Source organism: Oryza glaberrima, chromosome 9 (genome assembly GCF_000147395.1).
Source record: "Oryza glaberrima chromosome 9, OglaRS2, whole genome shotgun sequence".
In the NCBI taxonomy this organism is placed as follows: domain Eukaryota; kingdom Viridiplantae; phylum Streptophyta; class Magnoliopsida; order Poales; family Poaceae; genus Oryza; species Oryza glaberrima.
The window spans coordinates 19,895,416-19,907,489 of NC_068334.1; the positions used below are offsets into that span (position 1 = coordinate 19,895,416).

At 44.4% G+C, this 12,074-nt stretch overlaps 1 protein-coding gene across 1 annotated transcript; it reads right to left on the reverse strand.

Annotated features, from left to right (window-relative positions):
- Nucleotides 1-4,088: 4,088 nt before the first annotated feature.
- Nucleotides 4,089-7,505, reverse strand: LOC127784571 (protein NUCLEAR FUSION DEFECTIVE 4-like). Its single transcript, XM_052311902.1, has 2 exons — nucleotides 6,049-7,505; nucleotides 4,089-4,965 (listed from the first exon to the last, which is right to left on the reverse strand). The coding sequence occupies exons 1-2, from the start codon at nucleotides 7,224-7,226 to the stop codon at nucleotides 4,488-4,490; spliced, it is 1,656 nt and encodes a 551-aa protein (XP_052167862.1). The 5' UTR covers nucleotides 7,227-7,505; the 3' UTR covers nucleotides 4,089-4,487.
- Nucleotides 7,506-12,074: the final 4,569 nt, after the last annotated feature.

Here is a 12,074-nt window from a genome sequence, read left to right on the forward strand (position 1 = left end):
GCATACAATCTTTTCTTTTTAGCCAAGGAGGACTGTCCTTTTGGTGAACTGCTGTGGCAATCTAGGACTCCGTCGAGAGTCCGTTTCTTCATGTGGTTGGCACTCAAAGGTAAATGCTTGACAGCGGATAATCTCGCCAAGCGAAACTGGCCTCACGAGGATCTTTGTCAGTTATGTCGACAAAACAGCGAGGACGGCCATCATTTACTGGTGGATTGTGCTTTCACGACGGAGGTATGGCGGCGAATCAGGGGGTGGCTTGGTGTGCATTTCCCCCTGCCAGCGGAGATGGCGACGCCACTGTCAGATTGGTGGCTGACGGTCAGATCACGCTGTCGGTTGAGCTACAGGAGCGATTTTGATTGCTTGTTCATGCTGATTTGTTGGATTGTGTGGAAGGAGAGGAACGCAAGGATTTTCCAAAATGTGTCCACAACAGCACAGCAGCTTGTGCAGGACATCAGGGAGGAAATTGAAGTTTGGAAAGCAGCCGGGATCTTTTCCCTCATTAGTGAGTAATCAGCCGGAAGTTTTGAGCGTTTGCTCCTTTCCTTTGTTTTGCTGTTTCTGCTGGGCGTGCTTCGCTCGTTCTAGCGCGACAATTTGTTGTCGTTGTAACTAAGTTGTTTTAACTTTATTTCCTCCTTTCTTAATGAAATTGGTCGGACCCGGCAAAAAAAGAACAGGAGCCTCGCTACTGTTTCTCAACATCTAGATCTGATCAAAACAAATGTGGATTGGATAACACATATAGACAGAGAGATTCACCTTCGAGGTTTCTACCGCCTATCTCCTCAGCCTTGATCGGAAACTCCCGCGTTCCCGCCCAATCCGCGACTATGCAATCCCACCAATCAAACACGCGACGCTAGCCTGCCTCCCTCCCGTAGGCATTGGGTGGATTGTTTCTGATGCGATTTCGGCACGGGACTTGGAAGAAACTTTCTCTTTTGAGTCCTCTATTTCAAAATACAAATAGGATGAACTATAGGGGTCCTATTGTAAAATACACGTAACTTGTACGTTCACCAGGTAAGATAAATTTCGGACGCTCATAACGGACCGACGGCCCAGAAGCCCAGAACTACTCCTTGTGAATGTAAATGATAATACGAATAGTACGAGGGCCTCCTTGAAAACTATGCACCTTTACTTCATGAACTGAATTGACGCGATGTCGTTCTGAACTATTCCATTTGAGTAAATCCATCATCTTCTTCAGAGAATCAAGACATGAATCATACATTAGTTCTGAATTTACAGGACCTGTAGGTTCAAAATGCTTTCGCTGAATCTGCATATGCTAAATGGTGGAAGCTGTGCATTTTTCTTTCTTTTTAGGCAGCAGGATTTTACTTATCCTCTGCACCTGCTGGCTTTCGTGGACCTATTGATCTCTTGTGTAAACTGATGCTACCAAAATAATTCAGGTAAGTCAGTAGGAATATGATAGTTTAAGCTAGTGTTACCGTAGATGTCTTTTGGCTTGAAATATAGCTATACGTGTATTAGTCAAGAATGTGACAAAAATATCTGCTTTGATGAAATGAAAACAAGTCTTCCCTAGCAGTGACAATAAAACCCTTTCTGCAAATCTTACTTTTCTTTTTCTTTTCCCCAAAAATGCCGTTCGAATATAATCAGAATTATACTTCCTTCGTCTGTTAATAATCGGATTCTCTGAAATATTCTATAGACTGTTCAACAACTGACATATCCTTGCCGCCAGGTCAATAAATCTGCTGAAAGCATCTGGAAGGAAATTTCAACGGTGTGCTCCGTTTCAACATGTGCATTTACGGCCACAAATGCCAGATGTAAAATCTTGGAATGAAGGAAAGAAAAAGTGAGGCTGGATAGATATTTAGAACATGTGTATACATTGTCAGGATTTGAGGCGAGCAACCAAACAGGCCCAAACAGATCTGAAAGATTTCGACGGGGACGTGATATTAAGCCATTAAGGTATGGTGACTACCTTCAGAACTGTGCCCTTCATCTGTCAGCATCCACTGGTACTAATCATGTTAGAAAATCAGCTCTACACAAATGTTGACAAAAGACCGATCAAGTTAATATCCAGATGGAGAAACAAGATATTTTTGCTTTTGCAATGAAATTCAGACATGCTTGATTGCTTGTTGAACTGAAGAACAATGGCTAGATAAATCCAGTAAAATGGTGGAATTTAGTAATCTGACAACCAGATGAGTTTTGCTACTATGGGGTACTGACTTGGAAATGAGCTTTTCTGTTTCCTACTTCTGTATGCAAATGCAGCTCAAAGCCTCATAACATCAAGATGGGGAACAGGTTCTCAAGCATCAAGTACACCTGAATCGCTTGAAGTACTATGGTTTCATTAAGAACCGTCTGATAAATTACTACAATATCGAGCTGTTTCTTGCATAACCAGGTGATTATTGGCTAGGAGCAGAATTAGCAATTCTTAGGCCCAGGTTGAAGGATTTTCCTTTCCTTAGAAATGGGCACGCGAGCTGCAAGAATTTAGTTACTGAACAACAACACACGAAACAAACAAGCAAACACGGATCAGTCCATAAAGGTGGTAATCAAAAGAATAAAATTAATTATCTTCTTGAAGCTTGGTGTATCCTAACTCAAGTGAATCACAAAAAAGCAAATCCATAGACCAAAGAATGATTCTTTTACGAACTACAGATAATTATAGTTTCAACTTTCAACACATTTTGTTCCCAAGTACATGGGGCTCTTTCCATAAGTATTCCAAGATCGATTTCGCTAGAAATCTGTCGTGTGATTTTTTCCGGGTGATTTCACAGATTTGCTGACCGCACGATGGTGGAGGCTGCATGCGTGGTCAGCCGGTTGGGATGATCTTGTTCGTACTGTGCTCGTCCCTTTGGGCATGAGGAGTGGAGACGATCGCTGGACGGGACGACCTTTTCTGCACTTGAATCTTGTGCGTAAGTCTGAACCAAGCCAAAGCTAGGATCCCACACTAGATTTCACCACCATGCAGCCATGCCTAACAAATCTACCATCGCTAGAAACATGTTCTATTCAATTTTTTTATATATTTACCGATAATTTTTTTTTTGAAATTTGGTAGATGTAATTACAATACAATCATAATGTAATTACACTATAACTTATATATGTAACTAAAATTACAGACATATATAACTAAAATTACATTTGTAAATTCAGTTGATATGATACGTAAGTGCACTGTAATTTTGATAAAAATACAGTGTAAGTAAATATGTATTTGTTATTTTCTTTAAAATATAAAATTACAGTCCTATATAACTAAAATTACATTTGTAAATTCAGTTGATATGACATGTAAGTGCACTGTAATTTTTATAAAAATAAAGTGTAAGTAAATATGTATTTGTTATTTTCTATAAAATATAAAATTACAGTCCTATATAACTAAAATTATATTTGTAAATTCAGTTAATATGACATGTAAGTATTTAAAATATAAAATTACAATCCTATATAACAAAAATTACATATGTAAATTTAGTTGATATGATATGTAAGTGCACTATAATTTTGATAAAAATATTGAATAAGTAAATTTGTATTAGTTATTTTATTTTGTAGTCCGTTGAATATAAATCTAAGTGTAAAAAAATAAAAATCACCCGACAAATGTGTAGGCAGTCCCTTCCAAGATTCGTGCTCCCCACATCCGCTGCATTGGACGGCCCAGATTGAAGCCTACGGTCCAGCAGGCGCCAGGCAGTTTTTCCCCTTCCCTTTGCTGGCGGCGATCCCCAGCCAAGAGCTCCAGATCCTCCTCTGCGCAAGCATCCGAGAATGGGTGCGTCGCCGTCACCCGCACCAGCACCGATTGGTTCCTCGCCAGCGGCGGCACAGCGACGATCTCGCTTGGGTGGAGTCGGCGACCGCGACGGCGGCCGGCAGGTTCGCCATTTCTAACTTTGGAGATATAACCCAGTAGATTAGTTTTCTTTCATCCAATATTCCAATTCCTCGATGGTTGATTGGTTTCTAGTTTCAGACTCTGAGTAACTGAGTACATCCATTCATGCTCAAAATAAATAGAGTACTTAACAATGTTCCAAAAAGAATGGCTTGAATTGATCTGAATTTATATGCCAACAGGCTAATTGCACAACAATTCATCGTACAGGCTAAAACCGAGAATACATTTCCTCAAGGATACACTGACTAAACTGATTACACCGAGGGATCAGACAACTCCACAATCTGCAGCCTCTCAGTCAGTAGTAGTCAGTACTAGTACTGAATTACACACACAGGGCAAACATTGCTCGAATCAGCCCCTAGAAACCTCCGTGGCAGTTAAACTATACCGATTGAATGGATCCATCCATCTAATTCCAAAGAATCAAGACATGGGATCCTCTTATTTGCACAAAATTTACAGAACCTGCACTCGTTGAATCATTGAATCTTGATGCAATTGCGCGAATCTGTACCATTTTTCTCATAGCTGTAGGTTTTGGCTAGCTTACCCTCTGCACAACTGCCGACCTGCTCTGCCTCTTGCTCTCATGGATCTTGGCATACACCCTCTTGGTCCTGAAGCACAGCAAGACATCCAAACCGAACCCGACAATGCAGGCAATCGCCATGACCACGAACACGAGGCGGTAGCAGTGCGCACCAACACAGGTGTTGCCACCACCGGGTACCTTGGTGGCCTGCGCGTCGTAGAGGAGGCCAGCAAGAAGGCCAGAGAAGAGGAAGGAGCCGAGTGGTAAGTTGAGAATGAGGATGTTGTAGATGAGGCCGTAGTACTTGAGACCGAACAGTTCAGATGCTGTTGGCACGGTGACCGCCAGGCGGACACCGTAGCAGATGCCAACCACAACGGAGCCGACGAAGAGGGAGCCTGGCATACCAACTGCCATCACAACATAGCCCACGGCCATCAGGATTTGCGAAGCTGCATTCCACAAGGGGCGTGGAATTGCTCTTGTCCTGAAATTTTGTCACGTTCAGAAGCTCAGCAAAATATTTGAGGAAAGGGAAACGCATACAGAAATGAAATGAACATTGGATTAAGACTACGAAGTGGACACATTAAGTTGTAGACATTGACTCCCTAGTTTTACATAAATTTGGTCAGACTAATAATATGTCGAATTGCTCTTCCAGAATAGGTTGATCCAAAAAAGAAAAGGAAGCCAATGTTGATAATCCGATAACAGTTCTTAATGGAAACACCAGCTGTACATGATGTGCTATGCACACATGACCACTAACACAGAAAGGTAACATGTACTCTATACATGTGAATTGAGTAACCATATAGTATGGACTGCAGTTAGGTACTTAGGTAGTGACCACTGAAAGCATAGGACTACCAATTCTCCATGGATAGTACCTGCAGATAAGTACTACGGGGTACAGCTTAAACACAACTTGTGCTACTGCTATCTTATCACCATTCTAACCAGCAGGTGCAGATACCTAAAGATGATTATTTGTCTCTACAATTGCTAATTATATTGCAGATTAGTGTAAACCATCCTTCCAAAGGAATCAAGAACCAAACCCTTCAGTTCCCCCATTCCCAACTAGAACCAAAACCTCCATTTTCCCCAATCCCAACTAAGCTCTCTCGTTCTCTCAGTCTGTCAACTTGATCCATCCTATTCCTAGGCAGATGTATCCGAGGGAATCTGGGAATCCTACAGCTTAGTATAATGATCATACTATAGTACTACAATTAAAGTGGGCAAGTTGCAATATCTGAAATTCTATTGACCATCTTGACTCTGTCTTGGAAATGCTCGCCTTGCTCCAACCTGGGCACCACCACTACGGATGCCGACATGGTTGCAGCACCCATCCATCACCAATGGCGGGCTAGTGGGCTCCAAGATTCCAACTCTAGCGAAAGAAAATGCCACACCTAATCCGTGCTACGGAGCTACGGATCTATGGCGACAGTAAGCGCTGGGGATTTTTTTTTTTTTGGAATAATAAGCGCTGGGGATTTTGCGCTTCAATTTTGTGTACGGAGATGGAAGGGGAAAGGGATGGGAGAAGGAGACGAACTTGATGAAGTGCTCGGAGATGGTCCCGGAGGCGATGCGGCCGAAGAATCCCCAGATGCTGGTCATGGAGACGAAGAGGGAGACGTCGGAGTAGCCCATGGCGACGCCCATCTGCCCCAGGTTGTTCATCACGGCGAGCCCCGTGCCGACGCCCATCAGGAACGACGCGAACATGAGCCAGAAGTCCAGCGACATGAGCGCCTGCGCGATCGTGTGCTCCTCCCCGAGCACCGGCTTCTCGCCGGGGCCGCGCGCCTCCGCCGCCGCCGCCGCCGCCGTAGCCTTCGCCACGAGGAGCGGGGCGGACGCGGCGGACTCCGCCTCCTCGACGTCGGCGTTCGCGAACTTCCGCGTCTTCATCCAGGACTTCCACGCCACGTGCGCCGGCACCGCGGCGGGGGACGCGAGGAGCACCAGGAGCACGGCCACGAAGACGGCGGACACGACCCCGCCGCCTCCCCCGACGCCGGTGAGGTCGGCGGCGAGGAGGTACAGCGCGATGGCGACGGCGAGCGTGTTGATTGCGGCGAAGCACCGCCCGTCCTCCTCCTCCTCACGCCCGTCCGCGCCGCCGCCGGCCTCCCCCTCGCGGAGGAACACCATGGCGACCGCGCACACCGCGGCCGGCACGACGGCGAGCATGACGAGGAACGAGGCCGGGTCGTCGGCGAACAGCGCGGAGCAGACGTCGGTGAAGATCGCCGTGCTGAGCCCCACATAGCCCTTGAGCAGACCCGACACCGGGCCCCTGCTCCGGCGGAAGTTGCGGATGCAGGTGACGAGCACGGCGGTGTTCATCCACGTCGTGCTGTTCCCGCCGAGGCAGAGGAAGACGCACATCTGCCAGTAGGGCAGCGGCGCGACGGCCCGGGACACGACGAGCCACTGCGCGCCGTAGCCGAGGAGGCCCTCGAGGGAGCCGACGGCGAGGAGGAGCCAGGTGGGGACGCGGTCGGAGGCGAGGCCGGCGAGGAGGCCGAACGCCTTGCCGACGTCCTTGGCGACGGAGAGGCCGTTGAGCTGCAGCTGGGTGAGGCCCATGAGCGTCTTGATGGAGTGGGAGTAGTTGGAGAAGGTGTAGTTGTTGCCGGAGATGCACTGCACCCACACCGCCGTCACGAGCCCCAGCCACCTCCCCCACCTCGTCCCCGCCATCGCGTCCAGCGCCGCCGCCACCATCGCGCAGGCGAGGTGTTCGTCGGAGTGGTTGCTGTTGCTGTGGCTTGGACGCGTCCGCGGCCGCGGGATGGGAGGGAGGCGGGAAGCTGGGGCGGCGAGACGTGTCCCTTTCCCCGCGACTGCTGGTGCTGCGTCAGCTACTCAGCTGGGTGTGGGGGGTTGCTTGGGAATTCGCGTCGTGGTTGAACAAAAAGGGATTTTCTCGAAGAGGAGGGGTTTATGGGAGTTTTTTTTGCATGTAAGCAGCGAAAGGGAGGCGACGAGGAGGGGTGGTGATTTATAGGGAACGATCGAAAGGTCGCTCTATGCTATAGCTTTGGCTGGGGGAGGGAATGGATAGTTGTGCTATTTACGTTCAGTAGTTTAATCGAGATTAAAAGCGCGTGCGATTAGGACGTCGATTGTGATTTGGATTGTACTGTGTGTGTTTTCTTTGGGGGAGGGATTTTGGTGATCTTTTTTTATGATTGATTGAAAAGGGAAGATTTTCTCCCATTTAAATAGCTGTTGTACTCATGTACGGGTATGAAAATATACTGCTACCTTCGTTTCATACTATACATCGTTTTGATTATTTTTTCTAGTTAGAAATTTTAAGTTTCATCAAGTTTATAGAAAAATATAGCATCATTTCTAGCACAAAACTAATATATTATCAAAATATATCCAATGTAAAATTCATAAATTAATTTAGTGTTTTAGGTGTTGCTATATTTTTCTATAATTCAATCGTACTCAAACAATTTGAAAAAAAAATCAAAGACATGAAACGGAGGAAGTACTACATTTCTTTCTGTCGAATGGTTGCGCAAAGTTTTGGTTATAGTTTTGAGTTTCAAAATGATGTTCAGTAATTAGTCATGTCAGGAAAGAATCTTTGCTGTGATTGCGGAGAGTTATGGTGCATAACTTTATCTATCAAAAATGTTAAAAAAAAATTTCAGTATATATTACTACTACATATGCATACATGGTATATTACTTTTACGTGAAAATTTTACAGGGTTCACATATTTATTCTGACCGAGACATTCACGCTACTGGTCCATTTTAGAGTACTTTGTCTTTCATCCTAAGTCAAACATTAATTTATAGTTTAATATTGTAAGATTTATGTTATTAACGTATAATGAGAAATATTTTCATAATATATAAAAAAATGATGATTGAAAATAAAAATATTTGACTTAGAATAAAATTAGAACAAGAAGTAATTGTAAAACAGAGATAGTACATTTTATGTCAAACAATAGGAAGATAACATAATTTCTACTAGTACGTGCTATTATAGTTTTCTTGGATTAAACTGTTTATTTTCCCTACCCCTACATATAAATATATAATCTATACGTTATTATATAGTACATGATTCTTCGATCACGAATTAGGCAGAACATGCATGAAAGGCTACTAAAATGCAGTGGTATTGCCAACTGTGGGCGGCGAACGACCACGACACTGGTGGCGATGTTGCCACTGTGCTTCTAGCCGTGGTCCGCTGAGCTAGCTAGCGTTGTCATATTCATGACAAGCATTGGCAATTTGGCACATTGCCATGGCCCTGGGGACAATGGTGCACCTGCTCGAGGACTGAGGACATGAATAGTGAAAAGAAACCAAAAACAGGCAGCGATCGTCCATCCGTGCTTGTTTCTTGACAATCTCCATACCTGGATGCCCCGTTTCTGAACTTGATTAATCCCAGAAATTTTCCCCGTTGGAGAATCCTTGGATGTGTTTAGTTCAGCGCAAAGTTTAGATTTTGGTTGAAATTGAAAATGATCTGACTGAAAAATTGTGTGTATGACAGGTTGATATGATGGAAAAGGACTGAAGTTTGGATCTAAACACAGCCCTTGCTTTGATGGCTATACAAACATTACAGGAAGCTGGGAAGTGTTGAATTAAGCGTGCTGTAAAATCAAAGTTGTTTTTAATTATTATTCTGTGATGAACAATTGGGCATTGGAGATTATTGGTTTTGTATTTGGAATTAATCACGAAGTGGTTTTGCAGATGATTGGTTTTCACAGGTGAATCTGCAGGATTTATCATTTTATGTGGACCGGTCAGACCGGGCTCTGGTAGCCGGTCAGACCGGCGTGTATCGCGCGGTCAGACCGGCGCAGCCCACGGTCTGACCGGCCGACACTGTGTTGGTTTCGGTTTCGGGTTGTTTATTTGGATATCCGAGTTTATTCCATGATTATGACTTCTAGATGGATACTATACGTATGTAATACTATTGTTTGCTGCTAATGAGTCAAGTTGGAGATAGCTTGGTCTCGGAATATGGTTTCTTTGTTTGTTCCATGTGTAGGTGACTCGATGTCTCGGGAGAGTATTTGCGGTGATGGACCGGGAGTCGGCTTGGGGATAAGACGACGTCCGTGGTGGTCAGAGATCATGCGGGATACTTAGGCTAGAGTTGATGCACGTGGTTGATGGAGTTTCCATATGGCATACGATGGAGTTATTGTGTGCGTATGGGATGCGGAGTCTAATTTGGAAGGAGTCCAAATTTGGTACGATTGGTTATGTAAAGTTTCTTTCTTGTACTAGTGGGTTTCCTAAGGTGTTTAGGACTCCTAGTATGAGTTTGGTTCGTGGCTTTAGGCTGCCTACCTCATGTATAAATAGAGGGGGAGCGTGAGGCTTCCCTGTATCGCTTTAGAGAGCAATAGAGTTAAGTTTTGAGTTAGGGTTTCGAGTTTAGTCGAAATTTTTATAAGGAGTGCTGTTGGTGCACTTTGTAAACACAGAGAGAATCAATAAAGTCGTCATCCACTTTAAGAGTTCTTCGATTTGTGTTTACCAGGTTTCGGTGGTCTAACCGGCGGCACACCGGCGGTCAGACCGGCGGCATCGCGGCGGTCCGACCGGCGGGCACACGACGGTCAGATCGGCGGCGACAGGAGTCGGCGGTAGGTGTTTTCGGCGGTTCGACCGATCGATCTACATCGGTCAGACCGACGTTCATCAGGCAGTCAGACCGGCTCAACTACTTCGGTCAGACTGCGATCCATCGATTTCGAGGGTAACTTTTATTTCCGCTAAAAGTTTTTGGTTTTTGGGTATACCAACCATTCACCCCCCCTCTGGTTGGCTTAGTTCTTGTGATTCGATCCTACAATTGGTATCAGAGCCTGGCTAGGTTAACATCTCTGGCCCGATGGACACGTGTGAAGGCTTGATGGACCGTGGGTGCCTGCGGGGCCCGTATACCTGATGGACCGTGGGCCGGTGGGGCCCGGATACGGTGAAGGGGCCGTGAAAGGCTGAGGGACACCAATGTGTGAAGGGGGAGATTGTTGAATAGTCCAACATTGGTTGTGGAAGGGCAAAGGACCTAAGATATAAGTGGGGGAGCCCCTCACCTCAATAGCTAGCTTTTGGGGTGGGAAAGGCCCTTTACGATCCTACAATTGGTATCAGAGCCTTGTTTTCTTCTTTGGATTTTTATCGATCTAAAGTTTTTGTCATGGCTACTCCCGCTAGGTTTTCAACTAAGCCTCATGTTTTCGATGGAACGGATTTTTCTCATTGGTGTAGTAGGATGCAATCTTACATTATGGCTGAAGATTATGATATTTGGAGAAAAGTTTCTCATGCTTATGTGATTCCTGAAGTTATTAATACTGCTGCTGAAAAAACTGCTTTTGAACAAAATTGCAAAGCTCGCAACATTCTTTTGAGTGGGATTTCTCGTTCTGATTATGATCGTGTTGCACATCTTGAAACTGCTCATGAGATTTGGAATGCTTTGAAGAATTTTCATCAAGGAACAAATAACATTAAAGAGATGAAACCTGGAGAAGCTTTGGATGACTATCTTTCTAGGTTTAATAAAATTTTGAGTGATCTTAGATCTGTTGATTCTTCTTATGATGTTAATTATCCACAATCTGAGATTTCTCGTCACTTTTTGAATGGTCTCGACATGTCTATTTGGGAGATGAAAGTTACATCTATTCAGGAGTCTGTTAACATGTCTACTTTGACTTTGGATTCACTTTATACTAAATTAAAAACACATGAGATGAATATTCTTTCTCGCAAAGTTGATTCTAAATCGAGTGCTTTGGTTTCTTCTTCTTCCTCTTTGGTTGTTGATGCTTCTTCATCTATGCCTTCTTTTCTTGCTGCTTTTAATGCCACATCCGATAATCAACTCGAACAAATCGAGGAGGAGAATTTGGCTTTGGTTGCTAACCGAATTGCTCGAGCTATGAATAATGCCAGGAACAGGAAAAGAGGTGGTCCAAATCGTTGCTTTGAATGTGGTTCAATTGATCATCTTCGTTCGCATTGTCCTAAGCTTGGGAGAGGCAAAAGAGAAGACAAAGATGGTGAGAAGACCAACAACAACAAGCCCAACAACTACAAGTCGAAGGGTTCTAACCAAGGGAGGAAGATGGAGAATCTTAGGAAGGCTTTTCAACAAGTTTGCGCCGCTTTCGAGCCACTAAGTGATGTAGATGGTGAAAGTGGAGATGATGACAAGGGAAAGAACGTCTCCGATGTTTGCTTCATGGCGCGTGGTGAATCTGACACAGAGTATAAAAACAATGAGGTGAGTGCTTTTGAGGAAGCTATTAATATTTTGAGTGCAAAAAATAAAAAGTGTGAGAAGATGTATAAAAAACAGGAGTTTATCATTGAATCTCTTAAATCTGAAATTGATAGGTTAAAATCTCTTATTCCTAATGATGATGATTGTGAAAATTGTGAGGTTTTAATGAATGAGATTTCAAAAATTAGACATGTTAATGCTGCACATGATTTGAAAAACAGACCTTCTCTTGCTTGTAGTTTTGCTTTGCACACATGCACTTTGGATGAGTTGTT

Excerpts from the sequence above, each read along its gene's own strand:
- LOC127784571 (XM_052311902.1), bottom strand. The coding sequence starts at position 7,226 with ATGGTGGCGGCGGCGCTGGACGCGATGGCGGGGACGAGGTGGGGGAGG. Across the intron at positions 4,966-6,048 it reads ATCTCCGAGCACTTCATCAA|GACAAGAGCAATTCCACGCC; the intron begins GTTCGTCTCCTT and ends ACAAAATTTCAG.